General features: G+C 44.8%; 3 protein-coding genes across 4 annotated transcripts; 2 read left to right on the forward strand and 1 right to left on the reverse strand.

Annotated features, from left to right (window-relative positions):
- The first annotated feature begins 2748 nt into the window (after positions 1-2748).
- On the forward strand, positions 2749-9069 carry bcl6ab (BCL6A transcription repressor b). 2 transcript variants are annotated; one of them, XM_076020820.1, is made up of 9 exons: positions 2749-3010; positions 4832-5003; positions 5124-5345; positions 5432-6298; positions 6391-6518; positions 6631-6798; positions 7450-7580; positions 7693-7830; positions 8242-9069. In XM_076020820.1, the coding sequence occupies exons 1-9, from the start codon at positions 2980-2982 to the stop codon at positions 8374-8376; spliced, it is 1992 nt and encodes a 663-aa protein (XP_075876935.1). In that variant the 5' UTR covers positions 2749-2979; the 3' UTR covers positions 8377-9069. The 2 variants fall into 2 exon arrangements, with proteins under 2 accessions (XP_075876935.1, XP_075876936.1); XM_076020821.1 differs by lacking the exon at positions 2749-3010 and adding an exon at positions 3598-4270.
- A 286-nt stretch (positions 9070-9355) lies between these two features.
- On the reverse strand, positions 9356-14568 carry cmpk (cytidylate kinase). Its single transcript, XM_076020867.1, has 6 exons — positions 14393-14568; positions 12796-12942; positions 12336-12488; positions 12161-12237; positions 11839-11935; positions 9356-10826 (listed from the first exon to the last, which is right to left on the reverse strand). Exons 1-6 carry the CDS (start codon positions 14534-14536, stop codon positions 10785-10787), a joined length of 660 nt encoding a protein of 219 aa, XP_075876982.1. The 5' UTR covers positions 14537-14568; the 3' UTR covers positions 9356-10784.
- Positions 14569-14882: 314 nt separating this feature from the next.
- fam78ba (family with sequence similarity 78 member Ba) lies at positions 14883-17975 on the forward strand. Its single transcript, XM_076020854.1, has 3 exons — positions 14883-16151; positions 16283-16562; positions 17291-17975. Exons 1-3 carry the CDS (start codon positions 15817-15819, stop codon positions 17531-17533), a joined length of 858 nt encoding a protein of 285 aa, XP_075876969.1. The 5' UTR covers positions 14883-15816; the 3' UTR covers positions 17534-17975.
- The last annotated feature ends 932 nt before the right edge of the window (positions 17976-18907 follow it).

Raw genomic sequence — 18907 nt, forward strand, 5'->3', positions numbered from 1 at the left:
TGGGATGTAAGCAGTACTGTAGCCATGACAACAGTACAGCAGAAGTCTCATATTATCCAAAATTCACATAACCTGGGATCTCCTCAGGAATTAGGAAAGTTCATCCTTTTCTTTTCTTTTCCTCTGTCCACAAATGTGCAATTTGTGATGTCGCAGATAGAGGGTACTGAAAGCTCTCCAGGGCTGGAAGCTCTCCTGACTGTTCTCATCCTCTGGTTTAGAGGCTACAGTGATTATTTTGGCTTCAAATGCAATGTTGATGTTTGATTCAAATGGTCACATTCAGCTTCACTTCATTTATTTTGTTGCTTTTATTGGTGGAACTCTTTCAGGCCATGACACTTTGCAACCGGGTTGCATGATTTAGATAATATTTAGAGAATGTCAGTGGAACCTGAAGTTACAAAATCGTGAGAAACCAAATGGATGACATTTTCTAATGTGCATATCCCTGAGACCAAATGAAACTTTTTAACTCTACACAAATATTGAGTATCTACCTGAGGCCAGTTATATAACCCTGCAGAGTTAGACTGCTGAGCCAGTCTCATAAACCTTGTGATTTATTTAAGAGTGTTATTTATATGATAATGCTTTTTTTTTTTTTTGGTCTATTGACACAAAGTGTTCAGTAAACACACATCCGCAGCTATAATTCCGCATCTGATGACTTATCTACACAGCAGCAAGGTCCTCACGTGATGCTGCACAGATACGAGAGAGCCCGATCACTTCAGCGCCAGTACAGCCCGTTTTCTTCTGCAGAATTAACTGCTAAACCAGGAAACCAGATGCTGGTTTCCTGTCAGGGACGTCGTGCCCGGTGAACAACTTTTGTTTCATCTCATTCAGACAGGAACATGTCACCTCGGTGGAAGGATGTGAAGGTGAACAGCCCACAGGAACACAGTGACAACCGCAGGGGAAAAACATCTTGAGTAAAAACATTAACTTGAAATAGAACTCTATGTTGCCATAGCCACCTGAGCGCCTGTAATTTAGGAGTTGCTCTACACTTTTTTTCTTTGGGGGTTGGAGCGGCTGGGGACTGATGTGTGGGCTGGAGGATGTGGAGATTGTTCAGCCATTGACAGGATGTTTGTCTGCATTTGATTTTCCTTGTATTCAGCAGCGCTTAATGAGATTTATGGGCTCATTAATGGGGTACAGCAGCAATATGAACACTACACCAAGACACGATAGTTGATACCGGGCGAAAAGGGCCACAAACAAAAAAATGAAATATTAAAAAGAACACAATTACGGATAAATTGTTTTTCCTTTTTTTCAACTTGGTGTGAATTCATCAGAAAAATATATTATAGACTTGATTAGCTGAATAGAATAAACCTAAACTTAATAGATTTTTTAGATAGATTTTCATTATGCTTATATTATATTACATTATTTTTAGACTGAGCTATGTCCTCATTATTTATGTATAATCATGTTCATACAACACAAGGTTTATGTTGTAGAAAGGGAACGTTTTTGTGAGTTGCTGTGAGCCACAATTGTTCATTATTGGTTTAGGTATTTATTTTTTATTTGTAAAAATATATTTAGCCCATTGAAAAATTAACCCTGCAACGAGACCCTGGCAAGACGCTCTGGAACGCAAGTGAGCCTTCAAAAAGGTTAAGGACACACACAAACACACACACACACACACACACACACACACACACACACACACACACACACACACACACACACACGCACGCACGCACGCACACATACACATTACGAATGCGGTGTTGCAGGCAGGGGCTGCTGCAACAACAGCCACATGTGCAGTCCAGACCACAGAACAGGCTCGGCAGATCTCTGTTCTCAGATCAGTATTTTTTTTTCTTTCCTTTTTTTTAAGTACATGTTTTATGAGGTCAAGTTGGCCAGTGTTTTAACGTTTCATGAGTTGCAAGTATAGCTATTTTAAAAAAACAATATAAATTAAATTAAATTAAACAAAATGTAACTTTATTAAAACAACACTGTGAAGGCATAGTGTGTAAGAGTGAGCAGCACTTTATGGTAGGAAAACAAACACAGTTTGTTTCTGGTGTCTAGCTTGAGCTTACATCTTTCTAATGTCAGTTCTGATGTGAGGGTACGGTCGCAAAAACCCGCAGATATGCACTGTGGATCAATAACTGGGTGGTTTGGTGTCCATGGTGCCTCCATTCAAGTAAATCCACTTTTATGGAAATATACATTTAGTTTTTATTATATATTGCTTATTACATGATTATTGCTTATTATATTACAAACCCAAACAATTTCAGTGTATTTTAATGTCTAGAACATACATCTTGCAGTAGAAGTATGTTCAGTTCAATTTCACACTGACGGATACCTTCAAAGTGTATGCGCTAGGCTTTAATCAAGAAGTCAAATGGAATGGTCATATTTTTGGGGCGAGACACCGCTACTCTTATTGTACTGTGGATTGGTGATGGTACGTCGGCTATGTAAGAACTATAGACAGTGGAATTAGAACACAGAGTAATTGAATGCATGCGGTATAGACGGGTGGACGGTGGACGTCATGTTTATTCTAAGGGGGCAAATCATTTTCTTAACTTTTCCAAAGTCTTGGCAGCGGCAGGCAGGTTTCAAACAACAACAGCGGCAGCACTTCAGTCTCATATTCCCCACAGTATTTATAACTCGGTCAGCTGACCTTGCACTTGGAGCCGTCCACCGCACCGGTGCACCGGAGTCGCCACGTAACAAACAAAACCAATGAAGAACGCAAACCAGGTCAACTCGCCCGCATCTCAGCATCAGCCCTGATGGTCTCCACCGTCAGTGAAACTCTCGTTACTGTGTTGGAGGACAACGAAAGCAGAGAGCTGGAAAAAATGAGCTTGTGGCGCCGAGCGACTCCCCCGCGTCGGACACGATGGTACGGCCCGATGTTGAAATTCCGAGAATTGAGCCGCTGTGTTTCTTAGAACTGGATTCTCAGAAGCGGCGATGCACCGAGTTTCGAGGAAACTTTTACAAGGTGATTTTTTTTTTTTCCTCCTTCCTATTTTCTCGGCGTTAGGGTCAGAGGGAAGCAGGCGATGCTCCCACGGCTGCACGGTCCGCTACGGGGCTCTTTAACATCATGATTACTCTGCTCTTGTCTTAAAGTAGAGGTTTAAAGAAACTGATTTGAGGAGTGGGCAAAGTGTGGCGGCGTTGTAGTTTGCGGACGGTTCACACGGGGTTGTGCTGTCGATGGAAGAGTTGGCTTGGCGGATTGTGTTTGTTTAGGGGTTTTTCCTCATCACCTGCGCTTCTTGTTGACCAAAGTGCGGCTGCGGCAAGCTTTCAACGGCTGGCGTCTGTGCCTCGTTGACGTGAACTTCTTTTAAGACGCTTCTTAGGCCGATAGTGAGAGAAGTGGCGCAACAGGATCGCTCGGACTGATGTGGTCACGTCTTATTTGTTAGTGCGCAATTCTTTTTCTTTTTCCTTTTTTACATGTTCTAAAGACTAGTAACATTTACTTTTCACTTCGTATCATCTACATTCTAGGGGCAGCAATTGTTTGAATTTAATAATAATAATAATAATAATAATAATAATAGTATAAAAATGTGTAAATGTGTAAAATTAATATTAGTTTTAATGCAGGTCGAACAGTTATAAACTTTGAAGGATTTGTGCTGACCTGCTAGGTGGTTCCAACCACTCCTTTTTAAAACGAAGCAAAACTTAACATTTCAGGTAAAATTTCACACGCTCTCAGTTTATTTTTATTGATTAAGTATTTATTCTTTGAAAAAAACCATGTGGTGTCGGTGAGTTGCACTGCTGGCGAGCAACAGGCAAAGCCTCTGCCTGTTGGAAAAGCTTGTTTGCGCGCACTGGCGACCTAATCTGAGCCGCCGGGACGGAATGTGCTCAACGCTAAACACGTCCACAGCTGCAGGCTCTTCGCCGCACGTTGTGAAACGGCATGGAGCCTCGTCAGCCAGGGCTGCTGTACCCTCAACCGGCCGCTCGATGTCAGCATTGTGTGACTTGTGCGCGCCAAAGTTTTCTTTCTTTCCTTTTTTTTGTGGCGAGTGCGTTCAAATCGCAGCAAAATTTGTGTCGCGTCGCACAGTTGTCGTTTAATAACGTGTTGGGTTTAAAGAGTTTGGCGGAGTTCTGCCCGAATCTCTGCCCCGTTATCTTGACAATGGCGCCCTCTCCTGCTGGGGAACTGTCAAGACAGCTGTTTGGCACGGTGAATCCCAGAGTGAAGGCGCGGCGCCATGCGGGTTTACCACAGGTGATGGTATGAAAGAGAGCGGACTTGGACTGTGATGTTTATTAAAAATAAATAAATAAATAAAAAATCCCACGTGTTCATGAAAACTTAATTAGAAAAGTTACCCAGTGCATTTGGCAAAAGATGGGAAATGAGTTTTGCTGGTAACAATGTTGTAAATGTGCCTTGTGTGTTATGCCTCACTTACAAACACTGCATTTTGTATAGAATTGAGTCACTAAAGATCTCACATTATGTCAATTTTCACAAAGGCATTGCACATCTGGCTTCCTAAGTACACTTCATCGCTCTGCAGAAAGATGTGCATTTAGTTCTGTGTTTACAGCAATATGCAAAAATACTTCACAAAGTTTACATCTACACAGATGTGTTTGTTTTTAGTATAGACTTCACGGAAAGTTGACAGTGCAACAGGAATTAATTAGCATTTTCCTTAACCCACTAATAGGGACACATTATTATTCACTGTCTGGGTCATTTTTGCACCATATGGAATCCTTTAAAGAGTCCTTGTATATATGCAACAAACCAACCCTTTTCACTTTGGCACTTTTTTCTCAGATTTCGACAGAATGGCCATGACCGCTGATGGCTGCATTCAGTTCACGCGCCATGCTGGTGACGTCCTGCTGAATTTCAACCGCCTCCGCAGCAGGAACATTCTGACCGACGTCACCATCCAGATGGAGGAGCAGCAGTTCCACGCGCACAAGGCCGTTCTGGTGGCTTGCAGGTACGGGCCGCCTCTGACACATCACCCAAAAGACCCGATTGTGGGACAGAATTTTTTTGAACCCGAATTGATTATGATGACACGACGTCTGAACCGTGCGTGGGTGCATTTCTCTTGCAGTGGCTTCTTCTATTCTGTGTTCATGAACCCTGACAACGCAAACCTCAGTGCCATCAGCTTGGACCCCAAAGTGGACCCCAAGGGTTTCTCCATCTTGCTGGACTTTATGTACACCTCCTGTCTCAACCTAACTAACAGCCTAGTCCTGGCCACCCTAAACACAGCCAATTACCTCCAGATGGAACACGTGGCAGACACCTGCCACAAGTTCATCAAGTCCAGGTAATGACAAAAGAAAGACAAAATTCCACAGGAAAAACTTTGGTGGCGTATTAAAAAAGGTATTAACTTTACTTTTTTTTCCTCAGACATCTGCCTTTGAGCACAGAAGAGGTTCACGGCAACGCACCGCACCTGACCACAGAGATTCCGCCGCTGAGGCTCGTCCATGAGCAGAAGCCAGACATCAACGTGAACTACAAGTCCCCCTTGTCCCCTCCTCACGAGCGTAGGGATTACATCCCCAACGGGTTCAGGGGGATCAACACGTCGGGCTCATCTCTTGTCTGTGAGGAATTCTCTGTCCCTGCAGGGCAACTGGAAGGTTCCCACAAGGTGGGTGACCTTCCCAGAGGAGGGGCCTTGTTGTCCCTGAAACAATACTCGCACATAGCAAGCGCCAACATGGCTCATGTGCAGGCCTCGACCATCAAGTCTCACCCTGTGCCATGCCACGTCAGCTACCCCACCCCTGTCCTCCGAGCAGCAGGAGCTAACGGGAGCCTGAAAAGGCCTGGGAGTCCCGCCGAGGAGGACGGCGGCATCCAGCATCCGCACGCCGGCTGCCTGAGACTTTCCACCGGCTTGATCAAAGGTGTCATCTGCAGCCCCCAGAGCCCCCTGAGATCTGACTGCCAGCCCAACTCCCCCACCGAGTCCAACAGCAGCAAAAACGCCACGCTGAGTCTCAAACAGCACTCAGACTGTCCCAAAGAAGCCAAAGCCCGCAACTGGAAGAAATACAAGTTGATCCTCATGAACCAGCCTCCGGAGGAGAAGGAGAGGGAGGCCCAGGGGGGCGCCGCTGAGGCCACAGCCACCTCTCCGACACCCAGGGTCCTGGCTGACGTCCAGGCAGAGGAGGGCACCGGCAAGCTGAGGGAGGAAGTTCTGATGGGCCACAGCTGCAGCAGCACCTGCAGCAGCACCTGCAGCAGCACCTGCAGCAGCATCAGGTAGGCCTTCCACCTTGGCAACTTTGAAGCCAGTGTCTGAGGTGGCACCAAGCTTCCCACTCAGCCGCCGATGTTCTTCTCTGTGTGCGCAGCAACCGCAACTGCTCCTCCTGCGGCTGTGACAGTGCCCAGTGTTTGGAAACGGGTCACCTCTCTCCCGACTCGTACGGCAGGGACGCCGCCGCCAGGCTCCACGCAGAGTACCCGTCGCCCGGCTATGGTAGGCATACGACCGAGCCGCGAGCATCCAAGTGTTGGAACAGTTGGTCCGCCAGGAATGACAGCAAAGAGTTGTTGTTGATTGTATGGCTGTTTTTTTCCTTTACCCTCAGACAACAACGGCTACTTCTGCAATGGCTGCGACTCCAAGTTCATGGAGGAGGACTCTTTGAAAGACCACATGGCCCAGGTGCACAGCGACAAGCCATACAAGTGTGACTACTGCCAGGCCGCCTTCCGCTATAAGGGCAACCTGGCCAGCCACAAAACCGTTCACACTGGTACGCCTGAATTGTTATCTTCTTTTTCTGTGTTTCTGTTAGCTACAGAAAAATCAGGTTTGTGTCCAGATGTGGGAAGAAACAAAGTACAAGTGCTTTCTTTCTGTACTTGAGTAGATTTTTCAGGTATCTGTACTTTGCTTGAGTACTTCTTCTTCTGCCAACTTACTTTTACTCCCTACAATTGTACACAAATATCAGCCCTTTTTATTTTATTTATTTTGAACATTGCTGTTGTGCAGTTCAAGATAATAGTGGATCCTATTTGAGTACCTTGGCTTTGGGGTCACTGTTCAGTACGTTTTTAGTACAGAGAAAAATTAAAATGTAGAAAACAACATTGATTATCGTTATTTAAAGTGTAAACATGTATGTAACAACAAATGTATTGCTTCATTAATTGCAGATCAATAATTTAGTTGATCAGATCAATAATAGATCAATAATAAGTTAATTCCAGAACCTGTAATTTCTTACTTTCACTTGAGTAAATTAGTCGAAGCAGTACGTTCACTTTTACCAAAGTATTCTTTTACGCAAGTATCCGTATTATTACTTAAGTACAGAAGGTGTATACCTTTGCCACCTATGTGCATGTCCATCATGTCCATGGATGCATGATTGTATGCTGACTCTCGCCCTCTGCTCCAGGTGCAAAACCCTACCATTGCAACATCTGCGGCGCCCAGTTCAACCGACCGGCCAACCTCAAAACGCACACCCGCATCCACTCTGGGGAAAAGCCGTACAAGTGTGAGACCTGCGGCTCCAGATTTGTCCAGGTTAGAGGAGTTGTGAAAACTGGAGTTTGGGAACTCGTCCAACCGTAACCGCGGTGGTCTCGTTCTACTAATTCTTTATCTTTCTGATTGCCGTCGCTGTCATTCCCATCAGGTGGCCCACTTGCGCGCCCACGTGCTCATCCACACCGGAGAGAAGCCGTACCCCTGCGAGATCTGCGGCACGCACTTCCGCCACCTGCAGACGCTCAAGAGCCACATGCGCATTCATACGGGAGAGAAGCCCTATCATGTAAGCTTCCTAGACCAGCATTATTCAACTAAGGAGATGATCCCACAAGCCTGCACACAGTGGTAAAACCCTGAGGGGCAGCCAGAGTCTAGATTCTAGGGGCTGAAGTCAACACTGATTTTTAACCTGGTGACTCTTTTAACTTATTGACTTATTTACTTTTAAATTGTATGATTTTTTTATTCTAACAAAATCACTGAAAGCAAAATACAGTGTACAAATTGGACAGAGTTGGCAACTCCCCCCATGAAAGCACAAACCGTGTTAATCGTGTTAACTGAAATCATGTCACAAAAAGGGGGAAAAAAAAGAGAGAAAGAGAGAGTCTAGACCAGGTCAGAAAAACAACACTGATGGGTTTTTTTTCCCTACCACCATTGTAAAGTGATTTTTTTTTTCTCCTCCCTTTAGTGTGAAAAGTGTGACCTCCACTTCAGACACAAAAGCCAGCTGAGGCTTCACCTCCGACAGAAGCACGGCGCAGTCACCAACACCAAGGCTCAGTACCGTCGGACCCCAGCGACGTCCACTGCGAGCTCCTGCTGAGCCTCGCTGCCTGTCGGTCATCATGCGGACGACAAAAGATATATTTGATTGTATTGTTTTTATTTTTACTTTTTTGTTAACAAAAGATTTTTCTCTACCTGTTTTGTATTTGATGCCTGTAGCGTCATGTAGGCTCCTCTTGGTGTTTTTAAGATTTAAGATTGTACAAGGTGGCGCTTTGGCTGTGAATGTCGAACGAGAAGAATGTACATTTTGCAAAATGTGAATTTCAGCTCTTGTTTCTGAAGAGAATCCCTGTTACAGTTCCTCTTCAAACTGAATGAGCTGAATTTGTCTGGCAATGCAGTTGCAGCCAATGTTGTAATTTTCACTTGAGTAGTGGTTGGTAGAGAGTGCCATCTGCTGGCAGGTCATGAGTATCTTTATTTTTCCACCTCCACTGTTGGTAACTTCAGGGCCACTCTATTTTGCCTTGTAACTGTGTGTGCTATATTTGTTATGTAAAATATGTTCTTCTGTTATTTCAAGGCTTCTGCTGGTATTTTGCACAAACTAATTTTGCTGTAATTAATATATTTTCTTATGGGTTACATTTAAATGTTTCTACTTAGAATGACCCACCTGCATCCCAGGTACGCAACACTTGCTACACATTTATTTATATGTGAAACTTTTACTTGCTTGGTCTTATATATGTTTGGTGCTGCAATGAGATAATGTCTACAGATGGCTCATGAAGTGTGATTGTTTATTTTTTTTATCACAACACAATGAGTGACAGCTCACTAGTATGAACTAGCTAATACGAAGTGCCTTGTACTAGAACTCTATTCAGACGTTTCCCTGGCTATCATTGTACAAGTTCCCTGGTAGTCACAAACTGCTATGGTGATGCATTTTACATTTGGTACATTGGCCTGGTGTGTGCGCCCGCATGTGTATGTGTGTCTTGGTTTGAGAGCTGATATTCTGCTGTGTGTGTATCCCTGTTAATATGGAGGTGCAACAGGCATCAAGCTTAAACTGCTCAGGAATTTTATTAACGTGTTAAGCAAGTGTCTTTGTTACTGCAGATGTCTGTTAATCATTCTGTGTACGTCTATCTCTACATATGTTTGTACATATATGTATATTAAAATAAAAAAAATGTACATTATGTAGCTTAAAACAAGAATTGCGTGCAGTCACTTTTTCCACACATGTAAATTTTACTTTGAATTGCTGTTTCTTTTCTGCCTATGTCACACTTCCTGTGTCTAGCAACAGTGACAATGACGCCAACGAGAAATGCATGGACCCCTAATAGTATCCCTTTATTTTATTCCTTATATTATCTATCCCTCAGCTGTTCTATTAAGGGGGTGCATGCATTTCTCGTCAGGGTCATAGTCACTTGTTGCAGAGAGATGCATGCAACCCCTAATGTTATTTAGTAACACTTCATGGTGAAAAGTTTAGTGCTGGTATTTTGACTTCTGACTACACACATCCATCAGTCTGCCGGTACAGAAAAGCCGTGCATTTATTTCTTGGTAGGGCCAAAAGACCTCACTCAGTATGCGTTCCATTTTAGAAAGCAATTACTGTCATTTTATGTGTTAATTGAATGTTATTAAAAAATATGGTAAATGATAAATTAAGTCAAGCACCACCTATTGGTTGCTGGGGATAGCGCTACATTTATTTCAATGGACCACGTGAGCAACGACTGATTAGATAAATTGAAAGATTTTTAGTTTCTGAACAAAACTTGACATCAAATAGAACATAAATGAGAATTAAAATGTTTAATTGCTGTTTTATCATCATCCTTCACTGATACAGTACAGATTCAATAGAATGTTCATGTTCTTCTCTATTTTGTTCTTTACATCTTGCCAGTGCCAGTTGTGGTGTCAGAGAGAAATGTTCTTCATCACAACATGGTCCACTAGAAGCTGACAGTTCCACAAGTGCTTTTCAGTTTAAATAAGACGAGTGTCGGGATTCCCTTCCCCCACCCATTTACCTTGGAATCCAGAGGTTGTTTCATCAAGTGCGCCATCATTACATCAAACAATTATTTGGTCTGGATGAGTTGAGCTACTTCCAGTGATGTGGTTTGCCATGCTAGCAGAGAAATCCAGAACAGGGTGTCTTTGACCAGAAAGTGCTTTGAGGCTAATGATCCTTTTTGTTCCAATGCAAAATCCTCTAACTATGACGAAAAATAGTGCCGCTGTGTATTCTGAATTCATACAAGTTGTACGCATTCATCACATAAACTTACACACACACATACACACGCACAAAGCACACCCAAACAGTGCAGCATTTAAGAGAAAAAAAATTAAAAGGTGACCAAACGTAAAAAGTCATGTGAGTGGAAGTCATAGTGTACTTGCTGTTGGTTAAAAATAAACAAACAAACAAAAAACTAAACGTATTGTGTTGGCATCAGCAGAAAGTCAACCCTCCTTTTCAAGGATGGTCTTGACCTCTGTAAACACCTGCAAAAGAAAAGAAATACACTTCACACACGTGTTATGTTTCCTTTGAGTTGAGAAGAAAAAGAGAAAACCTTTTTTTTTTTTCCACCACCGTGAATAAATTAAATTCACAATTGCAGATGTGGGGCTAACGCATGACTCAAAACACTGTTGCTTTAACTGTCAGCAATGAAGGAGAGGAAGAAAACATCCATGCAGCGAGAGAGAGTGCGGTCCTGGGAGTCTTGGTGCCATTGCTTCAACTTTGCCACCAGGATCAGGACGAGGACTGGATTTCATGGCAGATCATGGACCATTACGGACTCTTTCCCTCCCAAACATAAACAAGCGCATTCTACATGGACAGCAAACACAGACTAACACACTCTACATGGACAGCGGCTGTACCACCCCGCCACTCAACATTTGGGCCTATCTAGATTCTAGAATGTTTTGATGTATATAAATGATGTATGCTCGAGGTTTCTTCCCACAGGGGAGTTTTTCCTGCCCACTGTCGCACTTTGCTTGCTCTGGGGACTCAGTTGGTTCCTTTTTCTCTGATAGCACAAAGCGCTTTGAGACGTCTTTGGATGTGATTTAGCGCTGTACAAATAAGAGTTGATTGATTGATGCTTTTATAGCAGCTATTTGCCGAAATGTCTCTAAAGCAGGTTGAAGCAGCAGTTTGGGGTCAGGAGCTCAAGAAAAACCAGTTCACTAGAGTGTGACCAAAAAAAACCCTGCATAGTTCTGACAAGAACACATGTCATCAGTGTCAGATTTGGGACAACAAACCAAGGTCATTGTGTGGAAAAAAGACAGATTGCAGGGTTTTTTTTTTCAGTGTTAAGCCATGCAATACGACACAAAATGTGAATCTACTGAAAAGGAAAAGCAAAAATATGAAAAAGGCAAAATCTATTTTTTTGTTCTAGAAGTGAACGAATGCGTTGAATTTCATACAAAGAGCTTTGTCAATTTTGCCGCCATCCAGCACTAAGAGTAGAACCACAGAATGCTATTTTCTTACCTCATCGACGTTGCGCGAGGCGTCCACAGTGCGTACCTTTCCCTCTTTCTTATATTGCTCAATGATTGGTGTTGTGGAATTGAGGTACGTTTGAATTCTGCATATAAAGGAAAAGCACACACAGGGTTACAAAGGGTCAGGTGACTCCAACCAGACACATCTAAGTCAGAAAAAACAAATATGCAGTAATTTCACAGTCAGCAAACAAGTTCAGACAAATCTATAATCTCTGTCCATCCGTCTGTCTGTCTGTCTGGTCAATAAGTTACATCAATTAAATGTGCAACAAAAATAAAGAGGATTTTGTGACTTGGATTTTTACCTCTTTTCCAAGCTGTCTCTGTTGTCGTCTGTGCGCCCACTGTCCCTGCCCCTATCTAAACATCTCTGAATGCAGACCTGTGGACAAAGGCAGTGCAGATCACAAACATGGCATAAGAGCGAGCCAGGAGTGCAGTGTGTCAAAGTCAGAGCGGTGGTTGGTTTGCATGACGCACCTCATTGGTGCAGTCAAAGAAAAGCACAAACTTCACATCTGCCTTCCCGTCCATTTCCTTGTTCCAACCCTCAAGGTTGTCCGCGTTGCGAGGGAAGCCATCGATGAGGAAACGAAATTTTTGACCATCCTTCTTAATGGTTTCCTCCATGGCCTGACAAAACAGACACAAGATTAAACCTCAAGCATCCAACTCATTTTGTGTGGTCATCGGGGAAAACACAGCAAACAAAACAGAGGCGCAGAGCTCTGCTCAGAGGTCACGGCACCACCCTGAGAGTGTGATTTCACATTTACAACACATAATGTAAATAGACTAGGAGAGATTATGGCTCATATTCATATCTAACTCATTTCAGTGCATTACAGTTATATTAATTGAACATTTCCCAACAAACTGATAATAAATTGCATTCTGCCTCGTTTGCATGTTTAATTTCAAAATGGTATTTGTGTCACACCTTTTGCAGTAGTTTGATGGTGATCTGCACTGGCACAATCTTCCCTTCCTTGATATGAGTGGCGATGAGGTGGCCATATTCTGAACCCTCTCTGGCTCGCTCCTCCCTCAGCAAGTCGCCGGCTGATAAGTGAGTATAACTATACTCCTGCAACAGAACAAACACCCAATAAGATGAGACATTAAGTAAAATGAGACGTCAAGTTGAATTTTGGTTCAAAGCAAAAGACAGTGCTTTTCTGAGGTGACGTCAGCTTTTGAAATACATGTAGATTGCCGTTGACGCAGGGGGTAAAAAGTTCCTTTCAATGGAGTCTAAGTTCTTCAACCTCAGAGTGGAGGGAAAAGTCAGTGGTTCTATCGAATGAAAGGGGCCACTATTCAGAGCCACCGACCAGGCCAAGCCTCCATCCTTGAGGCACTGCAGGCAACGCCCATCGACATCCGTGAACAGAACACAGAATGTCTTAGTCAAACAGACACAACGATTAAACAGCATTCATGTCTGCCAGTGGGGCCACAAGGCAAATATTAAAAATGCAGCAAAAGGAAAATATTTTGAGTAAATACAACATTTCACGGGTCATTTCGTCTTGACTTCAGCTTTAATCATTTTCCCCCAACACAATTCTTAAAACATTTTTTGTTCTCAAATACAAATTTGTTTTTTCTCATTAAAAGGAAAAAAGGTAAATATTACCCAACTAACTTAAAAAAAAAAAAATCAACTAAACATTGTACATAATTTAGTAATTTTAGTTATGTACATTTTCCAAATAAATAGATGTTAACAACATGCTCTTATCAAACTTTGCACAACCTCTCTAGGGTAGAGGCAACTCACTGTGAGAGTTACATAATGGCGAAACAAATGTCAAGGGGAGTTTGCCACGTTGTGCACAGGAGAGCAAACATAAAACTGATCTCTTTAATTTAACTATTGGTTTCCAGCGAAGATGATGGAATAAAATGTTTCTAAAAACGCCCACAGAGAGAGGGGGAGAGAGAGAGTGAGAGAGAGAGAGAGAAAGAAGCAATTCAGTACAATTTTGTCAGTAAAACAATAAGACAAACATACCTACGTCTAATCGTTTCACATTTGTCGTTAAGAATTACCGTAAAATCACAGTTTGACACCAAGTCAGCAAGTTTAATGCAAAGAGGATTAAAAACATTAAAGACACTGGATTTTTTTTTTTTTTTTCCCCATGACGTTTCTTTCATCCCGGAGAAAATGACGTAATTGCTCTGAGTTCAAAGAGGTGCATAACCAAATAAACAAAGACGGACAACTGATCGACCACTTTGTTTAAGGGTTAAACAAAAAACTTTCGAATAATTGCTCGTCGCAGCTTCTGTGTACGGGCAGGAAAATCTGGTCCCGCAAATGTTGTGAGGCTAGCAAGCTAACAGGCTAAGGCAGGTTCGTTTTAGAGGACAACCGGAAGTCGCAGTGCTTAAAACATTACGCTGTATAAACTGCGCAATTAAGGGGAAATGTGAAGCGCAATGATACATTTACACGTTAAATTCTGAAAATTAAATTCTGACGTACGCGCGCCCCCTTTTCCAATTGTCTTTCAGAGCCGTCTACGTACCTCCACTATCTTCAAGCACTGGGTCCCTTTGCCGGCGCCAGGCCCCCCCAGCACGAACACAACCTGCGGCTTCATTGTCCGTGGCCACTGGTACAACAAGCTCGGCACCTTCTGCAAAGCGTTACCGAACAAACGGCTGATCATAAACCGGCTCGGGAAGCCACTGACGGGGTGGGGACCGAAATGGCAAAATGAACAGGCCGGTGAATGCGTGTCAGCCTCCGCGGGTAGGAAGTCGGCGAGCCAGAGCAGCCAAGCGACATTACTTCCGGTGTTTTCTATGGAGACCAATGGGGACTCACGTCGTTGCTGACGCAACCCAAAGCCGCGCCCACACGCACTAGCTCCCCCCCCTTCTCGTCTTTTCTTTTCTTTTTTTTCTTTCAATGCAGAGGTCGGGTGACGCCCCTCCCCAGTCTCTCCAGCATCAGCACCTCCAAGCCCAGCTAGGCGACCCGCGGCCGGGGGAAAACGATGCTCTCTGGACCGCCGCCGTCTCTGGTTCGCGAAAAGCCGAGGATGGAACGGAGGGGCGCACAAGCCGCCGGGTACAGTCTCTGCTTTCGACACATTTCTGCAGCCTGGCTGCCTCCATTCATGATGCACCATTCATGTATCACCAAGAATGGGAGCGCACCGCGAGGAAAACATTAAAACAGCCGGTCGGTGGCGGCGGCGCTACCCTGCTCGCTCATAAGGCCGACCCTGGCGCGTTTTTGACGGAGCTCATTTTCATGTAGGTCAAGGTGGTGGTGGTGGTGGTGATGATGATGATGGTGGTGGTGGTGGTGGTGACGGTGAAGAAGCGCTCGGCGATTTCGTGTTTTCGGGGCGCTGCGCGAATGTAGGGCTAAACACAGCGACGAACAACAAGCGAGAGAGAGAAGGCATCCAAACAAAAGGCATCCAGCCCACTCCGACGCACCTGGCTGCCCTGTCGCCGCTTGACATGACAGCGCAGCGCCGGCAGCAGGGCAGCAGGATCAAGGGGCACCGACGTGCAGCCGGACGTGTGGACGCTATAAGGAACAGGGGAGCCTCCGGGAACACGGAGGAGGACAAGCAGCATCAGCATCAGCAGCTCGAGAGAGGCCGGATTGCAGTTTCTGGGGACGAGCGCCAAGGGCAGTGCGGCAGTCAGCAGGCAGACCGGGGGGAGGAGGAGGCTGCGGAGGTCTGTGATGCGTCCCCGCTAGGCCCCACTGGCTCCCCACCTCCACATCCCCGTGAAAATATGAATGTGTCCATGTTCGATCAGTGGTGGTGACTGTCAAACTGCCCCCGGCACCCCTCCACTCCTTATTTTTCTTACCCCCCATCCCTCCTCCCTCCCAGCCAACTGAGTGGCCATGGGCAGTTAAAAAACAAAACAAAAACAAATCCAATCTGCTCTTCAGGCAAGAGTGGAACCCGGAGGGAGACTGATGTACAAACTGGCCAGGTATCATTTGCTCCCTTCTTGTCTGGTTTTGCTCGTCCTGTTCGCCGCCTGCACTATGGGCTGTCTTCAGAGCATCGCTTGCAAACCCCGCATCAGACGGGAGAACATTGTGGTGTACGAGGTGTCGGCCTCTATCGACCAGTGTCCCACCGTCATCGAGGAGAACTCACCGATTGTGCTCCGCTACAAGACGCCTTACTTCAGGGCTTCTGCGGGGGTTGTCATGCCACCGGTGCCGCGCAACGAGACATGGGTGGTGGGCTGGATCCAGGCCTGCACCCAGATGGAGTTCTACAACACTTATGGTGATATTGGCATGTAAGTACGCTTCCTTTTTCGGCTACTGAGTGCGAGAAAACACGCATCAGGTGACCTGCGTCACTGTCCTGCACCTGCCTCGCCTCCGTTGTTCTTCCTCACGGCCTGTCCCACTCTGTCCGCTGCCACAGGTCCAGCTGGGAGCTACCGGAGCTGCGAGAGGGTCGGGTCAAGGCCATCAGCGACTCAGATGGCGTCAGCTACCCCTGGTACGGCAACACCACCGAGACGGTCACCCTGACGGGACCCACGTCCAAACCGTCCCGTCTGACGGTCAGCATGAACGATAACTTCTACCCCAGCGTGACCTGGGCCGTGCCCATCAGCAACAGCAACACACCCATGCTGACCCACATCACTCGGGACCAGAGCTTCATCACCTGGCTGGTGGCCATGAACTCCGTTACCAAGGTAGGACAACTTTATAGTCGTGTAGTCGTGGCGCTTGTGATGAATCATTTTAAGCCCGTCTGCAGCGTAGTCATAGTGAGTGAGTCTGTTTGGATTTTGTTCTGTGTGTCACAGGCTGTTGTGTTTTACCCCCGTCTAAAACCTGAAGCACTGACTGCAGCTTTACCAACAAATATGGCTTATTATGTAACAAGCTCCCACTGCACCTGAAGTTACACAGTACCTCATCACAGACTTCTTCTGAGTCGCATCCCAGCAATTGTTTGCAGAAATGCAGGAGGCAAAATTGGTTTGTGGATGAGGTCACAAATTCAACTCGTTTTCAGATCTTTTTCTTCCTGCAATCCAGTAGAGCAACCTTGTGGGATTACTCATCTTACAAGTTTACTGATCTCTAGAAAAATGCATATTTAGCCTTCTGTTTACAGTCTACTATACATTAAAAAAAAAGCTGGGTTTAGCCTCTTGCTTAAAGGTATGCGTTTGGCTGAAGCCCATTTGGCTGAAGTGTATGTCACAAAAGAGAAGTTGCAATGCTTTTAGTGACATCAAAAAGGGCTAATTGCCAGAATTGTGTGTCCTAGACCTAGAACACACTTCATGAAAAGTGTAGCAAGCAAAAGAAGCAAACGGTCAACTTTTCTCACTTCAGTAAACACAGATTACAACACGGGTGAAGTTGTGGCACAGTTTGGCACCTTTCACTTTGGGTTTGGTTCCTCTTCCAGGAGCGCATCGTGTTGCAGACGGTGCGGTGGCGGATGAGGGTGGACATCGAGGTCGACCCAGACATGCCTCTCGGCTCCCGGGCTTCACTGATGGGTCGACCCTACCAAGAGCAGCCGCACATCCTCAACTACCAGGAGCCCATTCCTCCCAATGCCCTCGGCCGGCCAAACGCCAACGACGCCCAGGTGCTCATGTGGAGGCCCCGGAGAGGAACGCCACTGGTGGTCATACCGCCAAAATAGCAAGGACAAATGTTTGTACACTTCAGCGGTCAGTGGCTCCCTTTGCGCAGAAGAGGGGAATCGCAGGTGAGGGAAGCACCGAGCCTGTGAGGGAAATGACAAGTGATAATGTCCCCGCGCACAGAATGCTGCTGACTAGTTACGCCTGAAAGAATTGATTGGTGGGGATGTTACAGGGCCGAGCGGATACTACGTCCGGGTTTCGTGGACCTGGATCTTCCCCAAAATCAGAATGGAATCTGCAGTGAACTCGTGCCAAGGACCTTGCTTGTATTGTGGCTTGTTTTTTGCCTGCTTTTTATTGAAGAAGGATTTTTTTCGTTGTTGAGCGTGGGGGCTGCAGAAATATTAGACAACTGAGGAAACTGCATCCTCCATTCCTATAGATCTCAATGCATGAGAGAATGAGAGAGACCTTAAAAAATACTGTCTTTGAGCAGCTTATGACTTGTATTTGTTTTGTACAACTCGACATTTTGATTGAAAAGTCAGCAAAAAGAAACAAAAAAAAAACTTGCAGACTTGTGCCAACTAAGGCCTTTTTCAGCACACTCAGTATCAGATTTTAAGGAGGTATTTAAAGATGAAGTATTATATGAATCCTTAGTTTAAGATGAATTCATGCATCAGTCAGATTGTACTACGAGCACCCACCTTGCATAAAAGTCCAGAGGAAAAAAAAAACTGCTGTTCCACTTGAGTTTTGCCAACACACCAGCATATTTTCAGCAAGCTCCTCTCCGCAGCGGAGCTGATGTTTTACTCGGCTGGCTGACAAACTGAGCTGAACCTATTAACCCATCAAATAAATCCTGTCAGCCGATAGAAAAGTGTGATCTGAATGAGTTGGAAAAGGGCCATGTAACACCTTTTTCCTTAAAAGAAGAGGGTTATAGCTGTGGAGTGCAACCTGGTTACACTCCACAGTGCGGAGATGTGATGGAGTGCTGGTAGATGTTGCTACATCAGCGACACGTCTCAATACAATCACATTTTAATGCAAGTGCACTCCAAATAGTTCCTATGCTTTAGAATCCATTAAGGATTCATTTTAGCAGAGACTTGTGACGATCAGCCTGACATTTTTCTAAATATGCTGTTTTGATTTTGATTGTCCACTTAACGAAATTGATCAATTTTAAGAAATATTTAGCAATATTTATACGTTGCTTTACGGTGTTGGCTCTGCAAAGAAGCATTTTTAAAACAAAATGTAGCAGTATGAAAAGAGACATGAAAGAACCAAAAAGATGTTCCTTTTAAATGTGTTGTATTTTACTTGTAACACCCAAGTGTTGACAATAACACTGTTGTCTTAACGCAAGCATTTTGGTTGTGAATCATCACCTACCTCCTCACTAAGAGTCTGTACCA

The sequence above is a fragment of the Nelusetta ayraudi genome, unplaced genomic scaffold (assembly GCF_046127955.1).
Source record: "Nelusetta ayraudi isolate G7.1 ecotype Tasmania unplaced genomic scaffold, CSIRO-AGI_Nayr_v1 ptg000011l, whole genome shotgun sequence".
Lineage (NCBI taxonomy): Eukaryota > Metazoa > Chordata > Actinopteri > Tetraodontiformes > Monacanthidae > Nelusetta > Nelusetta ayraudi.